Source organism: Lepidochelys kempii, chromosome 1 (assembly GCF_965140265.1).
Source record: "Lepidochelys kempii isolate rLepKem1 chromosome 1, rLepKem1.hap2, whole genome shotgun sequence".
NCBI lineage: Eukaryota > Metazoa > Chordata > Testudines > Cheloniidae > Lepidochelys > Lepidochelys kempii.
In genome coordinates, this window is record NC_133256.1 from 16,187,621 (window position 1) to 16,212,540 (window position 24,920).

A 24,920-nucleotide genomic window follows, 5' to 3' on the forward strand; every position below is an offset into this window, starting at 1 on the left:
GCAACTTTTAGTCCTTTATGAGACATCACCCCTATACAATGTAAAGGCCAAAAACTCAGCTGGTATAAATGGGCATAGTTCCATTAACTTCAATCTGAAGATCTGCTTCAAGAAAACTTTTCCCCCTGTCTGTGAATCACCTCCTGTAGGTGAGCAGCACAAACGGGTTTGGGGTTTCTGGGCAATTTGATCCCAAGCATTAATTGCAGTGATGTGTAAACACCTATGTTTGCATCTGAGGAAGTGACCTTGAAAACTAATTGAGCAGACAAAAGACTTGAACTAAAAAGCCTTATATTGGCTAAATAATGCATGAAAGGGTTGACTTAGGCTCTGGAGGAAATTAAATTATTTAGCATACAGTGATACCATCACAATGAGCTAATCAAGATAATTACTACAGTCCTGACTTTTCAAAAAAAAAAAAAAATTTAACAAGGCCCTGGTTTCTGAAAAAAACGACTAATAAGCTACGTCAAGATGGTAGCAATTCTTTCAGGTCAAGCTAAAGAAAACCCAACAAACTATACAGCATCCCTTCTCCCTGGCTTGAGGAGATGGACGGCGAGAGATTTTTAGCCTGATGCAGTTCCCAGACTCGTTTCCTTTCCCATCGATTATTACTGATGAAGGTTCAGCGTGAAGGTGAGTATTTAATGCAGTTGCTGGGCAGAGTCACAGTGGCCTGCAGAGGGGCATAGGCCTTTTTGCTGCACCGGAGTGAGCTTCTCTCTCCAAGAAGAGAAGGGTGAAATAAAAGGCTAACCTCCTGCTATGTCCCATCCCAATGCTAAACCCAGCACCAGGCTTGCTGCATGGGGGCTTCCCTGTGGGCAGGGGGGAAGGATTAGCTTACTTACAAGGGTTCTGGAGTGGCTCTGCAGTTCCCCAGTACAGTAGTCTGCACAGCTCCTGTCCCCTTGCTGCGTGGGGAGGAACTGCCAGTCATTCTGTGCTGCAGGAGATCTCCCCCTCCCCAATCTGAGCTGGGATAGGATGGGAGCTGGATTCCATGGTGTGCTCCAGACCGACCTCCAATGCTAGATCCGCACATCCTGCCTCCGCCTCCACACACTACAGCTGCACCAACTCAGCTGTGTCTTGGGCACTTTGTGGCATAAGAGCCGTGATTTGCCCCAGTATTAGCAACAGTACAGGGAGAAAATGACCTGCAAACAAACGCATGGTGAGTGGCTGAAAGTGTCCAATAGAGCCATACCCTCTTTCACCATTCATCTTTGCACGAGTCAAAGGTAAGATGTGATCCTCCTGGCTGTCCCCAGGTTCTGACACATTCAAACTTCCCCCTGAAGCAGCACCACATATCCACACTGGCACCTATCCACTATTCCTTTCCACCTTCACTCAAGTATGCAGTACTGCACCTTTTCTCTTTTCTTATAGGGTGATCATTTAATGTCATCCTGTGCCAGCATTTGCTGATGGGAATAAAGGTAAAGCTTAGAAAGCGGAAATGTCCACTGGGGCCCCTGGAGTGTTATGTAACTTGCAGTTAAATTACTTTCAACTTCTAGGGTGTTTCACATCTGAGGATCTCAAAGCACTTTCCAATCATTAATGAACACGGGATTTGTCTAAACTAGAGAAACATGCCCTGGTATAAGCACAGTGATGTACATAGACTCTGGTGCACCTTAATCTGGCAATTCAGTAGCTGAGTCGGGAACACGGATCAATCCTGATTCCCATTCCTCTGTGCCAACCTCTAGCCAGCCCTGATTTCCATTTAGCTACGAAAGGTTAAAAGCTATCATGTGACTCCACTGAAATGACCAGAGGTACACCAGAGACGCATCTGGCTCAGAATAAGTTTCACAAATTCCCCATTGAGTTGTGTAGCAAGAAATAACTGAGGACTGTCATGAATATACCAACACAATAGCTTGCCTTTTTTCCCCCTCTTACTTAAAAATTTGCTCTTGTATTTATGTCTATGACCAAAACTATAGAGGAAGTGGAGATAAATGTGATCGCTAATGATCCTAACATTTAGTTTGCTTCATTTTCCATGGTTAGCTCTGTTGTCAAGTGCAGGGCCTCTGAGGGTTTGTCTAGGGTGACCAGATGTCCCTATTTTATAGGGACAGTCCTGATATTTGGGCCTTTTTCTTCTATAGGCACCTATTACCCCCCACTAGGGTGACCAGATGACAAGAACAAAATATCGGGACACATGGGGGGGGCAGCCACAGGCTCACCCCCCACAAGGGCCGGCTCTAGGGTTTTTGCCGCCCCAAGCCAAAAAAAAAAAGCCGGAGTGCCGCTGAAGCAAAATATCGGGACAAATGGCGTCCTAACCATACATCGGTCAGGACACGGGACAAACAACTAAATATTGGGACTGTCCCAATTTTATCGGGATGTCTGGTCGCCCTACCCCCACCCCATCCCGATTTTTCACACTTGCTGTCTGGTCACCCTAGGTTTATCTCCATTGCCGCTGGAGAGAGGCTTGTGCTAGAGGGGCTTGAGCAAGCACACTAAAAAGAGCAGTGTGGACACTGCGGCTCGGGCTGGAGCTTGGGCTCTCCACCATACCTGACCCCCTAGGCTAGACATAAGTGTCGATGTCTGTGGAGAGAGGAAAGAGCGCCTCAATTTAGCATAACATTGCAATGCTGTAGTGGGCTTCCACTCCTAGAGAAAAAGGAGAACTAGTTAAGCTAACCCGCTCCCCAGAGAGCAACACTGGTATGAGAGGTGGAGAGATAGGAATTGTGATTCACTGAGGAATATTGCTATGTAGGATACAGAACCTAACTAACCTATTATCCATCAGCTGATTTAGCAGAGGCTTTACATCAGCCCCTTTCAAGGCAGGACAAGCCATACCAGGAGGCTGTGTGGCTTAGAGCTCAGGATGCAGGACACCTGGGTTCTATTCCTGGCCCCACTGCTGGCCTGCTGGGTAAGCTTGGCAAGTCACTGCCACTCTGTGCCTCAGTTTCCCCATCTTTAAAAGGGAGATAGTGATACTTACTTCCCTTTGAGATCCACTGATGAAAAGTGCTATATAAGACTTTGGTATTATTACTTAATATTATGCAAAAAAACCCATCACCCTGTAACCTGAGTCTGAAGCATGTTAATATGAAAAGGGCCAAAATGATCCTGGGTCTAACTCAGCTAGAGACAATAGAGATCCAACTGGGGTAAATTAGGGTCAACGAAGTTTAAAAGCTTCAGTGAAGCACACGCTAATCGGGCCGACGTTTATTCTTGGTTCTTTCTCACTCTCAATCTCTGTTTCAGGCTTATCCTGCATATACATTCAATTCTATTCAGGTTTTTATACCGGGCCATTATTACGGTACCTGAGCACCTCCACGTGGCCATTTAAAAACGTGGGGAAATGGACTAATAAGCAGGTGCATCAGAGGGAACACTGTTCTTTCTCTACGGGGACACTGCTTACATGGTGATGGAATACCAAGAGTGATCACAAAGGGGTAGGAATAAACAGAGAGAAATGTAGACTGCGTAGCAGAAAAAAATTCCCAAGTGCAAGGTGAATGTATGAGACAGCCTTTGCCAAGTCACCAACCTTTCTCCCATTACCTGCTAGAGATGCACTAACTAAACCAAACACCCTCCCCAAATCATCCCTGCCTCAGGCTGTCTTCTCTGTGTCTGTGAGTCCTTCGGGACAGGGAGTGTCCTATACAACACTGAGCACATGGCTGGCACTTAACAAAGCATATCAATAACAAAAATAGTGACCTTACAATCTAATGACTGTGGAATTGTCTTCTTAGGGAAGTGGTGTCAGCCCTACATCCTGAGCCATTTAAAACTAGATTAGATTAGATTAAAACTAGAGCTCTGGCAGGGGAGTGAACAAGAGACTGTCAGATTCCTTTGCCCACTTGGAAAATATTCAAATAAGCATATTAATGCTTTCTCCCGTGCTGTCCCTTAACCATCCGCAAAGTAACTCATTATTGTCCTTCAGATCCCTCCTTAAAACTCTTCTTTGCCACGAAGCCTACAAAGAACTTAACAGTCAGACTGCTGGTGTGCTGAGATCACCATCTATCATCCTGACCAATATTGTCTCACTGTGCTCCCTTTCTGTCTGTCCCCACCTGTTGTCTCTTGTCTTTGTCAGCTCTTTGGGACATGGAGTTTATTTTTGTTTTGTGTTTGTACAGCACCTAGCACATGGGGTCCTGGTCCATGACTAGGTATCACTGGGTGTTACAGACCCATGCTGGCCTGACAACCAAGGAGTTAATGCAGCAACTGCCAGCCAGCACTGACTGGCAGCCTCACAACAGGTAGGAGAAAAAGAGCTGAGAAGCAGAGGGGAGTGGGGCCTTGCAGAGGAGCAAGCAGGCTGGAGATGTAAAGTCCTGCCAGCAAGCTGGTGAGAAGCTGCCCAGAGACAACACCCCAGAGAAAGGACGACCAGATCTACAGGCTGGAGAAGCCTACAGAACCCAGGGAGGTAGGAAGGAGCTCAGGGCACAGTAGGAGGAGTTGTTGAGTATTGATTCTGCCTGTCTGGTTTAAGGACCCTGAGCTGGAACCCAGAGGAGTGGGTGGGCCATAGCTCCCTACAGACCCCTTAATAGAGACTTAAGAACCAAAGAGGTTTCCAGACCCGCTGATGACCAGAACAAGCTGACCCCACCAAGTACAAGGGAAAACCTGCACATCCCAGTGGGACTGAAACTAACACCCTCCATAGCCCAGAACAGGAGTAGTATAGACACTCAGCCAAGAGGGGCTGACTGTCTGCCCCGCCAGCCTGAGCTGAGTCTGTGCAATGCTCCATCTGACCAAAGGGGGCATTGATGCATTAACACACCAGTGCCCACTAGGGCTCCTAGGTGTGATGTTGGATGATGATGATGATGGTGATAAGATATCTTTTCCAAACCCCAGATTGACATTTTCAAAGCTCAGTAAAATTTTCCAATATGCATCTTACCTTTCCAGTTCCAACTAAAATTAACGGGAACTGGGCATCCACATCCCTTAAGTAGCTTCGAAAATCTCAGCCTAAATCTATAGGTAAAATTCACTCAGTACAGAGAGCTCAGTCCACTCTATATACCACTTACATCCTATATCAAGGGCTTACATGGGACCTGATGCTTTGCACTTGGGCCATTCTACACTGGGGTGAATTTCATCCAGTGAATTTTATTCCATTAACATTACATGGAATACAAAATGGTGCCAATGGCATATTATCCCAGCAGCACTTACTCATAAAATGTTGTCCATCCGTTTTCATTGGTCTTGGTGGCAAGAAGACCAGAGTTGCCATGGTACGTCATCATACCCACTTCATGCCCTTGTGCTGTCACGCTCTTGAGGGCGCTATTGGTGCCAATTGTCACCCAGTAGACCTGGCCGTCTGGCACTACCAGCCAGAGTGGCATCCCAGTAGAATCTCTCCGGACATTGACTAAGTTACCATTGTTATCAGTGATCAAGGTTATGTCTCCATCTCCAGTGTAGGTAAAATTGTAAAGGTAATCTCCTGTGGGTAGGCTCTGGGTATAAAGGTGTTTACCGCTGGTGTCAAACAAGTAGAGTTCCTGGTCTATAGGAGAGGACAACTCATATAAGTTCTGTGTGTTGAGGTATGGCTTGTTTTTCCGAATAAAGCGGATTCGGATGTTTCCAAGGTCAGCAACATACAACTCCCCATCTGCGCACACGGCTAGGGAGGAAGGGGCATTTAGCTTGGCATCCTTTGCGTAGCCATCATCCCCAGAGAAGCAGTCACAGTTGGCATCATTCTTGCAGTCACAGCTGCTTGGTGCACCAGCAACAAGTGAGATTTCCCCATTGGTGGTGACCTGCCTGATGCGGTTGATCTTCTTCTCGTCGGTCTCAGAGATATACAGGACCCCATTATGGGAGACGGCCAAAGCCGTGGCAGATTCCAAAGTTGCATGTATTGCCACTTTGCTGAGGAGGAAGTGATCAATGCCTGGGACCTGGCAGTGCATAGGCCTTCCGGCCACAATGCGCACTTGGTGATTTTCAGAGATCTGCAACACAACGTTATTGTCGAGAACATACAGGGAATTATCCATCGGGTTGACTGCCAGATCTGTGGGCCACTCTAGACGAACCTAACAATGGAACACAAAAAAACTGTTAAAAAGTCTATTTTTTCTATTTGCTTCACAAAATCAGCCTTATCAATCAAATCTCTAAACGCTTCCACCCATCCATCCAATATCTAGGTGCGTGGTATGTTTCGCATGCCATCCATCCAATATCTAGGTGCGTAGTATGTTTGGCATGTGAAATGATTAAAAAGAGAAATAAGAGAAAGGACTAAATAAATATTTATTTGTATTGTGGGAGCACATCAAGGCCCCCAAACCCCATTATGCGAGGTGGTGTACAATCAGATAACCAAAAGACAGCCCCTGCTCTAAAGAGATTACAATCTAAGTGTTCCAGAAGAGGTGCCTAAATTACATGGGCAATCTACATAGGCTTGTAGACAACCTGGGTAGCTGTTTGTGCTACTAAACCTGCTGTAAGAAAAGGAGTACTTGTGGCACCTTAGAGACTAACCAATTTATTTGAGCATGAGCTTTCGTGAGCTACAGCTCACTTCATCGGATGCATACCGTGGAAACTGCAGCAGACTTTATATATACACAGAGAATATGAAACAATACCTCCTCCTTATAAGCTATTACCAGCAGGACAGTGGGGTGGGAGGAGGTATTGTTTCATATTCTCCGTGTATATATAAAGTCTGCTGCAGTTTCCACGGTATGCATCCGATGAAGTGAGCTGTAGCTCACGAAAGCTCATGCTCAAATAAATTGGTTAGTCTCTAAGGTGCCACAAGTACTCCTTTTCTTTTTGCGAATACAGACTAACATGGCTGTTACTCTGAAACCTAAACCTGCTGTGTTGTAACTGCATATTTTGAGTACGCAAGCTATGAACATCTTTTTGAAAACTTAGTACAGGGCCTTGGGATCCAGGCATTGGTTCTGCAACCATGGATAAATATGAATTTTCAGTTTATTTATTTCACTGCATGAAATCAATTGCTTGCTTCACAGTGTTTTTTTCATGGCGTTAAGCATTATGAAAGACCAAGTTTAAGTAATAATAATACTTTACACTTGTACGCCCCACCTTTGTCCCAAAATGATTTACTAACACTACAATGCTGAAAAGAGAAGTATTCTTATAACCCATTTTGTAGATGGGTAAACTGAGGCAGAGAGTGGTTAAAGGCACAGTGAGTCAGGCGTAGAGGTGAGTGTCTGGGATCCCAATTTCCTGCTCTAACTATGGAACGTATTGTCTCTCAATTGAGGATACTGTTTGATTTGCTAAGAATAACGCCAAACTTAAGATAATTTTATCTCTACGTGGGTAACATGTAGCTCTAACATGAAAATTTCAATATAATTTGGATTCCTTTTATATTCCAAGCCATTTCAGTGTAAATAAGAGCCATAGAAACACACTTTGAGATCATTTTATTTTGTTTCACATACAAAGAAGTGGTTCAACATTGAGCTGAAGGGAGCTAAATAATTTTAAGAGGGTCTCACACAACATGCGTGATTCTACAGTGGGAGGGATGGAGAGCAGGTCTGTCTGGAAGATGTTCTTGGTCATCTTAGAATTTCTCCAGGTCAGGCTTTTAAACACCTTTTGGCAAACAGTTCTTAAAAGATCTCTCATGGTTATAGTCCTAGTCGTAGTGAAAGTTTCTAGGGTCCAGTTCCCTGATTCCCCAGGCTGCAGCAGCACCAGCCTTGGCCCTGGTGTAAGTTTGAGTAACCCGTTAGGTTTGCTACAACATATGACAGCTGACTAAAGTCCCGAAGGGACCATATGCCAATTTAGAATTTGCAGAGCGGAGATGCTCATCCCCTTCCTGCTCCTGTTACGCCACTTACTTCCCCCTGACATACCCCATACATGGAGATAATGTTGCGCAATGACACATATCATGGCAGAGACATTGCAGTTCAATGTTAGGGTGCCACTCTGCCTCTCTGATACAGCTCTTTCTGCCATCTTATCCCTGGCTGCTGTTTCTCCTTGTCCCCACCTTCTCTAGCTCTTTGGAAGGATGTGAAGGGGACCCTAGTAGCCTGAGGCCCAGAGAACTCACTCTCATTGCTGCCTTTGTATGAGATCAAGCAGAGTTAGAGGAGCTCCTGTCAGATCCACAGACAACACAAGAGCCCCACATGACTCTCGAGCCACTGGCCAAGTGTCACTGCTAGAGAGCATCGACCATATGGTCTGGTTTTGATCCTTCAGTCATGTTCAACCTCCTCCTACACTTATTTATTAAAGGGTGCCAGTTACAACACAGGTTGGTCTTGTGACTTCCAACACCCTTGCTTGTGAGGCATGAGTCTCAGTGCTAGACTCAGCAAGCTGAGAGCTGTCTAGTCTCCCTCTGCTACATTCTCAAAAATCTCCATCTCTTCTTGGCTCTTGGCCTACTTTAACCCTTCCTGGAGTACAACATTATAGCTGTGGTTTTCCCTTCAGTAATGCATGACTCCATACATTCCCATAGTCTTTAGAGCATTGCTCCACTGCAGCCTTGAGTTAGCATCAAGAGCAGAGTTTACTCTGAACTGATGAGGGAATTTTCAGTTCCTTAAAACCCATTTCTTGTCAATGTTGGCAGCTAAATATATTTCATGCCCTCTGGTCTCGCAGTGCCTCAGGGGCCTGACAGCTGAGACTTTTCTAGTCACAATAATTGATGAAAAGATAGTTCCCGAAGTTGAGGTTTTTTTTAAAACTTGTCTGTTGTGTCTCTCTGTCTCAGAACTATCTGAGAACAGCTCCTTTCACTTTAAAGAATGGGGAGACAGGGGATGCAGATGGCATATTTTGAACCCATCTCAGAACTGTTTAAAGAGGACATTATTATATAAAAGCTATAAGCAAGCTGAAAATATATGTTTAAAAAGCCTGGTCCACAATAAACTTCCTCTGGCTGGCACTAAGATCCTGGTAAAGAAAGGAATATGCTTGTGAGATGGGGGTCATTATGCTGCAAGATGGCCTTTAACCATCAAAATTTACCTCTGTATGAGGCACGACAGCTTTTAAACTTGTAATTTTAGCCTTTTCATGAATTGCGGACAGTGGGAACCTGCTACAAAGAAGCAAGAGTAATCTTTTCAAATTAGGGGGGGGAAACATGAAGAATGGATTCCATATGGGAGCATGAAAATTATGTAGGTAGTTACAAAAGGGAAACCCCGTTGATATCCATTGTGGCTGAATAATAGTACTTAGCCCACCAGCTAGGATTTGTATTTTTGCACAATGGGGTAACATTCTTCTGGCCATCTAATAATAAATGGCAAAAAAGGTTTTAAATGACTGTACCTCCAAACTGGCACTATTTGATGGGCAGCACCCCAGAAAATTGAGTCCTGGCCAGGAACAGGTTTGCCTACTGTCCCAGCCACAAATAAAGAAATAATCAAATACAGAACTTTTGGGTATTTTGCATTTAATAAACAGGACTTAAAAGCCCAGGATGACGGTGGCTGCAACCAATTTGCAGTTTGATGCAATTCATGATAGTTGTTTTCCAGCTGATGCTAATTTTGGCACCACAGCATCCAATCACTGTTTCCCAGATGTTAATTTGATTCAGTCCTAATACTGTGCTGTGCCATTATCTAGTGACAAAAAAGCAAGCCCGCACCTCATCGCTAGAGGAGAGCGAGTCTTAAACATCACAGAGTAAAACTGGCCTGGTCTTTTGATTTGATACAAGTTTTGGTACCTGAGAAATGTCCATGGCGGAGTCACAGCTGAGAGGCCTGGCAGATGTCAAGTCATTGGAGCCCAGCATGGTTGAGATAATCCCATTCTGGTCAATACGTCTGATCATGGTGCCATCTACAAAGTAAATCAACCCAAACTTGTCCACAGTGATGCCTGGGAAGAAGAAGAGCAGGGAAATCACAAATGAAAGGTCACCAGAGGATAACAAAATACTTTGCTGAGGCAACAAATGGTTTTTAGCACTGCTTGACATATGCCTCTTTATAAATGATGATGTCTACGGGCTTGTGCCAACTGCCACTGGAGTGAAAGGGCACCAGTTCAGGGCTTAGGTGAATGAGGACATTGGGAGAAATTTATTTAACGGATTAAAAGTTAATTATACTTGATTTGGCCAACCAGTGGGCCAATGAAACCTGGCACTGCTCCACTGAAGTCAGTAGCAATTAAGCGCAGCAGAGAACTAGGCCCTACAATTTTGTTTAGGAATCACTGTCCATTCTTTGAACGTAGTATGGGATTTTCAATGAATTGCTGAAAGAAAAAGATTTCCAAGTGATTCTGCATCATCACTTAGAAACACTGTATATTGCTTGTTGAATCAGTGCCAAATTGTTTAAATGAAGAGATGATACTAGGGTGCTTATCAGAGAATTATGGATGAGAAATGCTGGAAAAGACCAGTCAGGTCCATCCAAGTCCCATCCGCTGGAATGAGGAGAACTTTTCCATATATTAATCCCACAGCATTTTAACTAACCTGTTTCTGAACACATGTAGGCCACTTATTGCATTATCTCATTCCCCTTTCTCATAAGACACATTCCAAATGTCTGATTTGAATTTTTGCATCTTTAGCTTCAGACCACTGTTCCATGTTTCACCACCCTCAGGCCCCGTCTAGCATCACTTCTCAAGCACTTGCCATGTTTACACAACCTCCCTTAATTCTCTTTTTCCCAGGCTATCTGTACTCTGCATTTCTAAAGCCCCTGTCATAAGAGGCTCTCACAGGGCTTTATACTTACTAATTAGACCTCACAGCACCCTTATGAGCCAGGCATGATCATCTTCATTTTGCAGATGGGAAAAATTAGAGAGAAAGTGATTCTCACAAGGTCACACAGTGAGTCACTGGCAAAGCCAGGAACAGAAATCAAGGACCCCATTCACTTCTCTTTCATATTGGTATAAATCAAGAGTAGAAGTTAATGGAATTCTCAATCTTAGTGTTTTATACAGCTGTCCATCACTGTAATACCTGAGCCCCTTCAATATAAAATGAATGGCAATATTGAAAGTCCACAGTGGACCTCATGGAGTCTCTGGCAGGTCTCCCTTTTCAGGTTAAAACTCTGCTTGGGGAAGGGTTTTTCCATCTTTTAGATTCTATTAATTTCGTATTTTGGGTTTGGGTTTCTTTGGATAGGAGAAGGTAAGAATGACGGGAGTGTCATTCTACTGCTCAAAAGGCCTTTTTTGAAGAGGAAGGTTTTGCAGTATTTCCTAAAGACAGTCAGACTCTCGGCTCCCCTGATCTTCTCTGGGAGTATGGTTCATAACCAGATCCCCTGGCTGAGAACGCTATATCCTCAGCTTCCACGTGCTTTGTCCCAGGCTTTGTGATGTGCACTGCCCCAGAGTATACTTTGACATTCAGTCTTTGATGTAGCTGTGGCTTGAGCCATTAATTGCTTTGAAGATTAGGACCAAAACCTTAAACTGACATCAGAAACTGACTGGGCCTGACATTTGTGCATGGACCTGATGAGCTCATGGTGACCCAAACCATGGAGAAGGCATGCAGCCACATCTCATACCAGCTAAAGTCTGGGCATCATCTTCACATTCAACTTCAGATACAGTGAATTACAGTAATCCAGTCTGGAGGACATGAATGCATGGATCACTGTGTCCGGGTCCTCATCTGTACGTATGGGACAAAGATTCATAGCGAACTGGAGGTGATGCTCATGCTACCTGGTTATACAAGCTTAGCGAGGAGTAAAACAGGACACTGAGGCTTCTCAGTACTTTGATGAAGGGGGTTGTACACCTTTCATGAAGGATGGAGACAACATCTTGGCCAGTTCTTTGAAGTGTGTTCTCTTTCTGACTAGCATCACTTTGGTCTTGCTTGGGTTCAGCTTGAGCCAGACATTTTTTATCCAGGAGTTGATTTCTTGGCCGCATTCTGATGTTTTAGCAGTGGCAGTGGTTGCATTGGGTTAGAATGAGATATCTAGTGGAATAATACTGAAATACTGTTGTCAGCTGAGCCCTTGGCATCTCACTAGCTCACCCACCAGTCTGGGACATGTACATTATGGATACTTGTGGGAATCTTCAGGTGAGGGCCTTTGGAGAGGAGGAGCAGATACCTAACGCCACCCTCTGAGTTTTGCGGCAGAAGAATGATTGAAACCACTGTAGTGCTGGGCCATCTACTCCTGCTATGTCACGTAGATGGGTTGGCAATACCTTGTTCCCCATTGTGTCAAAGGCTTCAGAGAGGTCCAGTAATATGAGCACAGAGATCTTGCCTTTCCCATGGACTTAAGGAGGTTGCCTTTTAATGCCACTAGAACAGTTTCTGTGCTGTGCCGTGGTCTGAACCCTGATTGTGAGGCAACCAGGAGGTTACATGCCATTATAGCTTGGTGGCTACTACTTTCTCAGTTATATTGCCCAGGAATGGGTGGTTGGACTTGGGATGGTACTGAGCTTTTCAAAGGGTTTAGTAGTCATGCATCTCTGAAGAAGGGTATCAACTATTTCCATTAGGAGTGGACTTAGTTGTTCTTCACTGGTTTCTATCAGCCAAGAGGGGCCTGGACCCATTTCAAAGCTTGGGGCTTTAATATTTTTCAGAGATTCTTGAGCTTCAGCATATGTGATGGGGCCAAGCTCAATTAGCGGTAGGGGTGGATAATACAATTTGGTCAGGACTGGAATTTTCTTTCCTAGTTACTTCCATATGTTTTCGGTTGAGCTTATCAGCAAAGTATGCTGACAGCTCTTCACAGCAGTCGACACTTGGGTCTGATGTCTGGGCAATTGCAGTCTGGTCTGATTAGCCAGCTACAGCAAAATCAGGCCATGTGTATATTTGCTTCCAGGGCTTGGTTCTAACCATCAACGCAATGCAACTTTATTTTGCATAGTATCTTTCCTAAAAATTGTAACCCCAAATGCTTTTGTGAGTTAAAAATTATACTTGTCTAGTTAAACAGTAACAGAGGAAGAGAGAATTCAGTGGTACAGACAAAGGAAGAAAAGGGCCTGATCCTTGGTTTAGCCTGAGTTCCCTTTTCCCTGCTGGCTTAAAGCTGCCCTAAAGGAGTAGATGGGGATTCCCCTGATGTAGGGAAATCCTAATGCTGCTATTATGTCACCTGCTCCATCCTGCTCGCCATGCAGGCTGTGTACGAGGGCAGTGCAGTGCCTCTGGTGATCGTGGGCCAACAGAATGGTCCCTAGTGGACTGTCCAGATAGACTGTGAGGCTGCTCTTTAGGCTGGGGGCTGTCAGGGGAGAAAGGAAGGTTGTTTAGAGCCCTCTCAGCTTCCCCTCATAGCCCCATGAACTCACCGCAGATCAAACCCAGGAGATGGGATACAGGCATTAAATCAGTGCCATCAGCCTCTCTTCGTTTGGTATATATTCCATACCAGGTCACTTTACTTGCTCTTCTTGGAATTAAACTTTCTGATGTTCTCATAAGGAGGAGCTCCAGCCTCCTTTAGACAGATGCCTTTGAAATGGGTAATTTTCAGTGTGGAGGGAGAGAAGTAACTGATGGCTACTGTGTAGCAGGTTAAAGTGGTCAGAGCTATTCTCGGGCTTAATTTACCACCTTCAACTCTTAAAGGAATTTTCATTTTTCCTTTCTGGAAGGGAACCCTTTTGGGGAGTTAATTACAGGAAGTTCCATCTTTTGGGCAGGCTACTTACAGTAGCACAGCTGAGGCTGGTTCACTGTCAGACAAGCATGTTGTGCATGCTGAACTGAAGGCCTCGGACGTGTAAGTTGCATTGGCACAAGCCTTCTTTCATTTACCGACAGCAACACAGTTAGAATTAAAGATGGTTGGCCTGCAAATCAAAAGCCCAGTTGTGCAGATACCTTAATCAGATGAGATTCCCATTGATGTTATCTGAGTAAGGACTACTGTACGGCACCTTAGAATTTTAAGATCTGGGCTGACAAATGTGAAATGACCCTAGTTCCTCTGGGGTGGTCCAACATCCTTTAGCAAGGAGGGCTTGCGGTGCCATTGAAGTGTCATGATAATGAGTTATGCTGGTGGAACGCTGTGTCATGAGGACATTTCTTTTGTAACATCAGGTCCCCGTGGCCTGGTGACAGGACAGCACAAAGCTGCAGGGCAAACTGACACCAGAGAGTAGGAACAGTTAAAAGTAGTTACCCTACACTTGGGAACCTATTAACAAAAAATCCCAATAAGATCATATCAAATGAATGAGGCAGCTCATGGTGCACAGCTCAGTACATACGGTGCTGAAGGGAGATCCTCGTCCAAGGGCAGAGAAGATGTAAAGGAATGGGTTCTCCTCTAATCCTCACATCCTGAATACAAGTTAGTTAGGTTCGGAAGAAACCTATACATGGAGCTTCCTTGTCTGGCTGGATAAGTGCTTGTCTTTCCTGTTATTTTTTTATTCTGCTAGAATTGATGAGCACTTAGTGAACAATGGAGATTTTGCTCATGCATTCAGTACTACACACCGACAGAAATGATCTGTCCTCAAATTAATTACTTCATTTTGCATCTCCTTTGTGGTGCTGAATGGATGGACTCTTTTTCCCCCTTCTGAAACGATCTTCATATTGTGTCAGTCTTGTCACTTGGATCTCTGTTAATTGCAGGCTTCTTGGCAATTTCACTGCCACAACATTTTTGTGACAAGATCCACTGGCGAGTGCTTAGATGGAAACAAAACACTCTGACAAGCTGGAGTTTTAATAATTTTTTTTTAAAGCTTGCTTGTAGAATAAGATCAGTATTAGCAGATGATAATTAGAAAGTGATAACACTTTAATGTACAGAGTATACTGAAATTCATTAGCATCTGAAAGCTCTGCCACGCTCTGTGTCAAATGAATTGGAAGGGCCAGACCAGTGATTAACAAATACCACCGATCCTGCAACTGCCGCCCATGTTTTATCTATTGATCTGCTGTATTTCTAATATGCCCTGTTTCAGCAGAGAAGCCAAGGAGGGAATGGGCCATGGAGAGTCCAGGTGAGGGTTTTGACACCTTGGGCCTGATTCTCCATCGGCTACAGCTAGCTTTGCAAGACTGTCAAATTCATCTTCTTGAGTATTTTCTGGCAAGTGGGAGAGATCCCGCTGCTGAAGCTATTCATGTAAGCAAAGGCCTCTGCTTCCCTGGTAGCTGCATACAAGCTGGAAAGGGGTCCTTGCTTCTCCGCTGCAAACCAAAGATCCTGCTCCCATGCCAAGATTAATATTTTGGGTCAAGAAGTGGCTTCAGACTTAGAAAGAGTAGAGGCCTGCAGAGCTAGCTGCAGAATGAATCTTCCAAAAGCTTCCCTGGCCAGCAGCTGCCTGAACTCCTGGATATATTCAGCCAGCTTGGGGCACAGAATAGTTTTCTACTCTCCTCTGCCCACCCACTCTCCTCTGCCCATCCACTCCAGAGAGATAGAGAAGGTAGGGGCAAGTCTGAGGACTGCTGGTTACAAGCCTAAGAAGTCACTTTCTTGCTGCAGCTGTATTTCATAATAGTTCAAAATGAAAGTGTGTTCTCTGGTACGCTAGAATGACTGGTAGTGAGCTAGTAAATTACATTGACATTATTTTGTCAACATTAGTTTTCAGTGTTAATTTATTGAGATGCATGGGGAGCAAGTCACACTAGTCAGAGCTATTAACTCAGATGACTCTACAAATTCATGGGTGGAATTAGAGCTGGATGAAAGTGGGGACAAAATGTATATGAAAATTCACGTGACATGTTTTGGCAGTTTGTTGCTTGTGATTGCCGTTCCCACCCTCAATGCGGTTTTATTTTTCATCAGATGAAGTGAGCTGTAGCCCACGAAAGCTTATGCTCAAATAAATTTGTTAGTCTCTAAGGTGCCACAAGTACTCCTTTTCTTTTTGCGGATACAGACTAACACAGCTGCTACTCTGAAACCTGTCATTACCCTAGGAGAAAGGAAAGTATGATTTCCCCCACCTTCCAGGGGGGGAAATGGAGACCCAGAGAGCTTACCTGATTTTTGAGCCCAATGTTCAACAGCTAAGTCGTGCAGGAAATTGGATTTCAGGTCTCCTGACTCCCTGTCCCATGCTGATCTATTAGAGCATATGTTGTCCCTCTACTTCCCTTTTCACTCCATTCCCCCTTGTAAAATGGGTTGACTTCTCCTCAGCAACCCATTGACACATAGCTATGGACTTTGTAAATCCTATGCCTACTGTACATACTGTCATCCTCATGTAATGGGAGCTTCAGTGGGAGTTCTGAGTGCACCAGGAAGCCATTATCAGTCCTCTGAGTATTATAAAGGGAGCAGTTACGCTTCAGTATTTTTTGGTACAGAGCAGCACGAAGCATCCTGGGCTAATTTCCCCTGCATCCTGCCAGGAAACATAACTAGCCCATGCATAACGAAGATTCACAACTGGAGCCGACACAAAAGATCGCTAAATTGGTTCTCGTTCGTTGGATGCCATAACAATAATGTCATCTGTATGTCAAGAAAAATAATTTTCCAACCCATGTAGCCAGGAGAGACACAGCCCTGCCGCCTCCACTGCTCCACTGTGAAAGCGACAGGCGAAAGGCCCCATGTCTTTGTCAGGAGGTTCCCCCACTCCAGAATTTCCAGCCAGGTGCACAGGCTTGGAGATGGGAGTGCTGATGGAAAACGGGGTCCCATAACCTCTCACTGTGATTGAGAGAGAAACCTGCCACACATTGACGCTAAATGTGCAGATGTAGCTGGGCAGGAGGCCCAAGTGTGATTTTTTTGTTTTTAAAGCCAACACCTCGTAAATAATTCCCTAGGTTCCTAACCAACAGGCAACAAGACATGCAACCAGAGCAGCAGAAGGGGCTCCTTGAGCATATAGCTCCTCTATAACAGCAGTATCGGTCAGTCTCTGCAGAGGATCTTCCCCCACTTTTACACATGCAGCCATCCATCATATAGTATGAATGAAGGTATTTCCTCTACAAAAATAAAGCTGCAGGGCCGCATCCCAGTTGTTGCATTTGAATACAATCCATAGTTAAAGTGAGAACAAGTGTTTGTAACACGAGCCTGTCAACACTGAGCAAAACGAAATGAGTGTAAAGGCCACCATCCCAGTGAGATAACACATGCATGGCAAGCATATGTCCTAGTTTAGTCATTGGAAAGGTATCTGGGCCTTCTGGTCAAAATGTTTGAATAAGGTGTGAAAGCCAACAGTACCCTCTCTCCTACATATATCAGCCTCACTGCAATCTAGGCTTAAGACTGGATTTATCGAGGAGCAGTGGCTGGCTCACAGGGTCGGTAACTGCATGCAGAGCTTGTCAACTTTAGATTGCCAGTCTGAGGACTTGGCTACATAAAGAGTTGCACTGGTTTGACTAAAGGTGTGATTTTAAACCAAATTAGTTCAACCAGTGTAAATGTCTATGTAAACTCTCTTATTTTGGTTTAAGCAGGTTTATTTCAGTTTAGTTTAATTGACCAGAACAAGTTAAAACTACATTGAAATAAGACATTTTTGTATCAGAATTAGTGTCCACATAGCCTTTTGCATGGGCTTAACTATACTGGTTAAAATCATATTTGTAGTTAAACTGGTGTAACTTTCTTGTATAGACAAGCCCTGGATCACAAGGGACCAAACTGCAGTGTGTAACCCTGGCTTCAACTTACCTCTGAGAGATACCTGAGGGGTCTGTCTCTATTTTATATACAGCAACACTTGCAGAGCCTTTTATGCCACTAAAGTCTCAATGAACTGAACTGAATTTAACTGAATGTAGTCCAGATGGGTAGTGACCAAAAGTTTTAATTCTCTCATGGTGTTTTGGGGGCTAAGTGGTATATGAAATGGATTGGTCCTCTCAGTACAGTTCCCTTTGGGCACATGTCTATAAAATCACCCCTCTCCAAATTGGCACCATTCTTAGCAGTCTCAATACAAGGCTAAGGACTGGAAGGGCCTGGGGTTGAATGATCCACTCATCCCTAGTGGTGGTCCCTCCAGCTCAGAGCTAAGACATGTTAGTGGTTTGCCCTGTTCTGTGGACAGAGGAGATCTGTTTCCAGAACTGTTGGCTTGGCACCTTTCTCAAAGCTCACTTTAAAATGCTTGTAAGAAGAGGCTTCATCTTACCCCTGGGGTTAGTGAGTGTTGCTTCGGTGCCTTTGCCCCCATCTCCACAGCGGGTTTCATCAAAGGGAAGGCACTGATCCCCAGTCCCTGCCACCACCTCTGAATTCTTGACAACATCCTTCACGACGGAGGTCGACTTGATCTTATAGATGCGTCGGCTGTTAGTGTCAGAGAGGTAGATGGAGCCAGTGATTGGGTCTGATGTCAGGTAATACTTGTGAGCTGGGCTGTGGCTGAAAAACAAACATACAGAAGTGTTATCTTCATTGGTAGATTTCAGTATTTGTTTCCCTAAGCACACCAGGCAGCATTAATAGTTTGGAGGAATAAAACGTTGAAGGGGAAGTACTGCAGCTCTGCATCCAGTGGATTTAGCTCATTATTGCATACACTCTGATAGTACTAATGCTAAGTACATCACAAGCCAATTAAAGAGAAACAATGTGGCCCAATATATAGTGAACTGGAGTGGGAGTCATTGCAGTTTGATCTTGGGTAAGTCACGTCACCCCTCTATGACTCAGTTTCTCCGTCTGTTAAATGGTCCTAATGAAAAAAAAAACCCTTCTTTTGTAAAGTGCTTTGAGATCTAGGGGTAAAAGGCACTATCTAAGAGCTAAGTATTATTATTCATGTAGCGTTTGATCCTGCTGTCATTGAATTCAATGGCAAAACTCTCATTTACTTAACAGAGTCCTGAGGGTCCTATTCTATGCCTGTGGAAGTAAATGGGAGTTTTGTCATTGAATTCAATGGGAGCATCGATCAAACTCTTAAAATGACTCTCAAAGAGGTTGAATGATTTGCCCAAAGTAACACTGCAGGCCAGCAGCAGAGAAGGGAATACAGCCCAGGAATCCCGACTCTAGACTGGCATCAAGCAACAGAGTCTAAATAGAGACTGTACAATAGAATTAGATGGAAACAGCAGTAGACTTGAATTTAGACATTTATTTAAGCTAAGGTCCTTGGAGAAATACAGTATAATATTATTTCTCTATTATTCAACGTAAGTGTTTGCTACCGCTAGCTATTGATTTACACTCTCTTCTGAGCCTGGGAATCAACAAAGTTAAACTAATCATACCTATAGCATGAACCCAGCTCTACTTTCCTCTCGGAGTTGCAAGGTAACTGTCAGGACATGTTTGAAAATTTCTCCTCCCACATACTCCACTTTCTCTAAATTCATCGGATCCCCACTAAATTCAGTGGCAAATTTACAGGAGGTGGATTTTGCACTCAATGGGCATTAAGCCATCCTAGTGATCAGTTATTCTATGAGCAGCCAGTTGGGGATGTCTGTGTGGCAATGCTGATTCCCCCCCGCCCCCACCACTTTATCAGGAATTGCTCACTACCTTCCTTTTCAAAATACTGCATGATTCTCAATTTTAAAAGCCATGCACTGGTTCTTCATTCAAATTACTTAGTGCTTTGGAAAAAAGCCTTTTTGACTTATCCTGGAAGATCCCTTGTGATTTATCCTATTAAAGTCTGAACAGATTTCATTTCCACAAATGACACTGATTTGTGCTAAATAAAATGCTCTGACCTTCAAGACAGCTCCACCTGGCAGTTCAGTCTCCATCTGTATTCCTTTCCAATGACAGCAGGCTGGTAGGGTATTATTTCATTTACCTACATGTCACTCACATTAAGCAAGTGGCTTCCACTCTGGTGAAAAAAGGTGCCCTATGGGAATCCACCATCCATTTTGATCAGGCCCTTGTGTTTTCAGCTAACTGCCTTTACAAGGCTCAGTGGAATGTCAATCAGCCTTTGAGCTGTTCATAATCTCTACTATATGAAAAGAGGTGGACAGAGGAGGACATTAATAAGAATACTTTGCAATTTTGTAATGTCATTTGCCTGGAAACCCAGGAGTGCTCACTCTCAGTCCCTGCAAAATATGACTATTGTCATTTATTATTGGACTTCATAGCCTTGCTCTGGTGGTTTGTATCCTGGTTTGTCTTAGCTGTACCTTTCTCACAAAGAGAGAGCCCCAAGTAGTCCATAATCTTAACCCCCACATAGAATGAAAGTAAAATCAACACCAAAGTCAATGCCAGTCCATTTTAACAATTGATCAGAGAACCAAGTAGAACAGCTCCAATTAGCAGAAAAAAAATCAAAATGCCACCACTTGCCCAAATTTCATCAGCCACTTTAGCAGCTGTCCCTTCTATGTAATATTGGTAACAGCTACTGGTAACCCAAGGATAAGAGTTACTAATCTAGGTTCTTGTTTTAGATTCCTGGAGTGAGTGAGTGTTAATTCACATATTCTAAGGACAAATTGGGCTGTCTGCTGCTAGTGTTACTCCTCTGTAAATGCCTGTTATCACAGTAGCATGGTTATAATTACTAATAAAGTGAACCTCAGAAGGGTAGGAGGTAGAGATTTATTTTAAATAAACCACTCATCAGATGGTAATCGCTTTGGGTCACTTGCAGCCAGGTCTGGATTTCAACCAGTGATCCGGCAGTGAAAGGTGCCTCAGCCAACTAATCACCCTTCGAAAGCCAGCTTTGTTGTTACTATTGCAAATGGCTTTATACCAAACACTGTCATTTCAGGTGCACTGCACTGGTCCACAATAGGGATCAAAAAGCATCTAGTTAATTCCTATTGGTTCAAGTCTTAGTCTCTCTCTCAGTCTTATGGCTTGACCCCTTTGCACTCTCAAAACAACAGAAAGCAGCCCGCAGAGCAACAATAACTGATGGAGTGAGCTATGCTGCTCGACAAAATCAGAAGCTGTGCCTCTCCTTTGATCTAATTACACTCGGGAGGGAGATTGCCTGTGGCAAGCAGGTCTCTGTTAGTAGCAGTAGGTCAGATGATTATGGTTACAGTCATCCCAGGTAACCGTCACCCTTGTGCAAAGGGCCAGCACAGGGCCTAAGATCCACTTAGAACTTGGATTAAGTGGTATTTAGAGTGAATAGGCTTTGTGGTCGATACCTGCAGAGAGGTGATTTTGACCCACCAGGACTAGGGGCTGCAGTCAATAATGGCACAGACGTATGGTAGTAAAGGAGGTATCGTTACACATGACATTCAGTGGATGAGATGTTGCAGAGAGTAGCACACCTTTGGTAGCTGTCCAGGTGGAAGTTAAAGATCCTATGGCATGTTTCACAAAAGCAGAGGTTAACGCAACTATCCTGGACAACGCGCCCCATGTAAATTACACTGCAGTATAGTATCAGTTGGCCCATCATGCATAACTGAACCCCTAGGTGCTGATCCAAAGGCCACTGATGTCATTGGAAAGGCTCTCGTTGACTTAGATGGGCCTTTAAGTTGCAAGCTTCTCAGGGCACGGATCACATCTTTATTCCTTATGTAAAGTGACATGTGCCTCCAGGAGATCATGTAACAATGTCAAGTAGGATTTTGCCTCAGTGGCCATGGCCCAAATTTCCCACCTCTACTGTTGTGCTGAGACCTACTTAGATGCATCATTCTACTCCAGAATCAGCTGTGCATCATTTTCCAGTGTGGTTGTGGATGAATACAGCTGTAAAAGCACTCTGAGATCCTTCAGGAAGAAAAGTGCAGAATAAACCACGTTATTACTAAAAAAGTTCAAAACTATTTCCCTCTGTCAGTGAGAAGATGACAGCAGTGAGGCCATGAAATTCCAGTTACTAGTCTTTTCAATTTATTTAATGTCCCAAACAATAGGCAAACTTAAGCAGCAAATTGGACTGAACTGAACAACAACTGAAATAAGTCTGCCTGGGGCAACACAGATGAGTTCTTTCCCTCTTACCATCCTCTCTCATCTCTGAGTTATATAATGTAGCAATACAAACAAGGGGTTCTGTAATCATCTGAGGCCTTAATCAGCTGTAGCCTCCTGATATTTATCCACCACATGGATCCTGCCACCACTGGCGATGGGCTGACAGCAGGGAGCATGAGTTGATTTTCCTTTCAGATATCTCCCCGCACATCTTCTTATTTTCAGGAGGAAACACGGGAGCCTGCTTTGGCACTTTACTCCTCTGGGGCTATAATCTGCAGCAGCCACAATCGAGTGTACAGAACTGTAGCCAGGCTTTGGGAGATTCAATTTGGAAGACTTTGTGGCACAGCACTACAGTGTCATCTCAGTATGTCACGTGGACACCAAGGGTCAGATCCTGAACTAAAGTCATTGGAGTTGTGCCAGTTTACACCTGCTGAAGACCTGGGTCCCAAAACGCAGCCAGGGAGGTCTGGTTTCCTTATACAGCATATGCTAAAGTGATGGGTTAGGAAAACATGAGGATAGAGATCACATTCATATATCCCTAGATTCATAGTTTCCAAGATGAGACAGCACCACTGTGACCATCCAGTCTGACCTTCTGTATAACACAGGCCATAGAACTTCCCCAAACTAATTCGTAGAGCAGATCCTTTAGAAAAAACAGCCAATCTTGATTTAAAAATGGTCAGTGATGGAGAATCCACCATGACCCTCGGTAAATTGTTCCAATGGTTAATTATTCTCACCTTTAAAAATGTATGCCTTATTTCCAGTCTGAATTTGTCTAGCTTCAACTTCCAGCCACTGGATCTTTTTATACTTTTCTCTGCTAAATTAAAAGGCCCATTATTCAATATTTGTTCCCCATGTAGATACTTATAGACTGTAATCAAGTCATCCTTTAACCTTCTTTTTGTTAAGCTTTTTGTTAAGCTAGGTATTAGATACAGCTATCCTCTTCATTATTTACCACTCCCCAAATCTTTGTTATTTGCAAATTTTATCAGTGATTATTTTATATTTTCTTTCAGGGCATTGATAAAAATGTTAAATAGCAAAGGGCCAGGATCCTTGGCCTCCAATCCCTGTGGGACCTAACTGGAAACCCACTCACTGAGATGATGATTCCCCATTTACAATCACGTTTTGAGACTCATCTGTTAGCCAGTTTTTAATCAATTTAATGTGTACCATTTTGATTTTATATCATTCTAATTTTTTAATCAAAATGTTGTGTGGAACCAACTCAAATGCCTTACAGATGTCTAAGTATATTAAGTCAGCACTATTGACTTTACCTATCTAAACTTATAATCTAATTTAAAAAAGATAAATTGGTTTGACAGGATCTATTTTCCATAAACCCATGTTGATTTGCATTAATTTCATTACCCTCCTTTAATTCTTTATTAATCAAGTCCCGTATGGGCCTTTCCATTATCTTGTCCAGGATCGAAGTCAGGCTGACAGGTCTATAATTACCTGGGTCATCCCATTTATCCTTTTAAAACGCTGGCACATTATCATCTTTCTTCCAGTTTTCTGGGACTTCCCCAGTGCTCCAAGATTTATTGAAAATCAACATTAACGGCCCAGAGAGCTCCACAGCCAGCTCTTTTAAAACTCTCAGATGCACATCATCTGGACCTGCTGATTTAAACATGTCTAAGATCAGTAGCTTCTGTTAAACATCCTCCAGACAGATTAGTGGAATGGAAAGAGTGTTATCACCATAGGACGAGACTGTATCATCTGTTTTTCCCCCAATACAGAACAGAAATATGTATTGAATACTTCCACCTTTTCTGTATTATTATTGATAATTCTAACATTTCCACCTAGTAATGGACCAATACCACTGACAGAATTCTTTTTGTCCTGAATATATTTAAAAATACTCCTTCTTACTGTCTTTAAGTCTTCTGACCCATAGCTTTCGTCTTGTGTTCCTTTGCTTCCCTTATCAATTTTCTACAGTCCCTAATTTATTATTTATATTCATTACTATCAACTTCCCCTTGCTTCCATTTGTTATACATTTTATTTTTATTTTTTATAGCTGCCTTCACTTTACCTCTAAATCAGGTGGTTGTTTTTTAACCAGCACTGCCTTTTTTTCCTCAGTTGTGGGATTTTCTCTTTCAGGGCCTCTAGTAAGGTGTTTTAAAATGATTCCCAGTTATCACTGAAATTTTTCAAATTAAATTCTTCCTCCCAGCTCATTTGGCTCATAATTCTATTCAGCTTTGTGAAATCACGCTATTAAGTATATACATTACTGAACATTATTCTGCTTCCACGTTATAAATGTGAACCAGTCATGATCACTTGTATCTAAGCTACACTTTATTTTTAGTTCTGTAATCAGTTCCTCTTTATCAGTTAAGACAAGGTCTAATAAAAATTCCCCTGTGTTGGCTGCATTACTTTTTGAGTTAGGAAATTGTCATCTATAATGTTTAGAAATTCCAAGGATGTTTTAGTTTTAGTATTGGCAGCATGAGACCTCCAGCATATGTCTCTCAAATTGATGTTCTCGCATGATCACAAAGTTTTTTCCCGACACGTTATCAATAAGTACGTAAGGAGGTGGTCATTCTGTTTCATAGTGTAATTTGGTGGTCTGTAACAGACACCAACTAATATCCCATCTTGTGCTTTATCTGTTAGCACTCTGATCCATAAGCATTCAAGATCATTTTCTTCCAAGTTATCAGTGAGTCAAACAGGTAATGCCATTTTTCACATAGAGTGCCACTCCACCTCCTCTTTTGCCCACTTGATCCTTCCTAAATTGGTTTTAACATTCCAATCATGTTTACCATCAAACCAGGTTTTTACCAATTAGATTGAATTTATGCTAAAGAATGAGCAATTCCAATTCATTGTATTTATTACCTAGAATCCTAAGATTGGTGTATAGACAATTCAATAATTTCTTCTCTTTATGTCATTTGGTTCTTTCACTAA

The 24,920-nt window shown here is 43.3% G+C and overlaps 1 protein-coding gene across 1 annotated transcript in view; it reads right to left on the bottom strand.

Annotated features, from left to right (window-relative positions):
• Positions 1 to 24,920, bottom strand: part of TENM4 (teneurin transmembrane protein 4) — a 523,302-nt gene that overhangs the window by 39,443 nt on the left and 458,939 nt on the right. The window contains exons 23-25 of the mRNA XM_073335791.1: positions 18,184 to 18,416; positions 9,791 to 9,945; positions 5,236 to 6,113 (exon numbers count right to left, since the gene is read on the bottom strand). Coding sequence (XP_073191892.1) covers positions 5,236 to 6,113; positions 9,791 to 9,945; positions 18,184 to 18,416 — 1,266 coding nt within the window. The remainder of the gene's footprint in view (positions 1 to 5,235; positions 6,114 to 9,790; positions 9,946 to 18,183; positions 18,417 to 24,920) is intronic.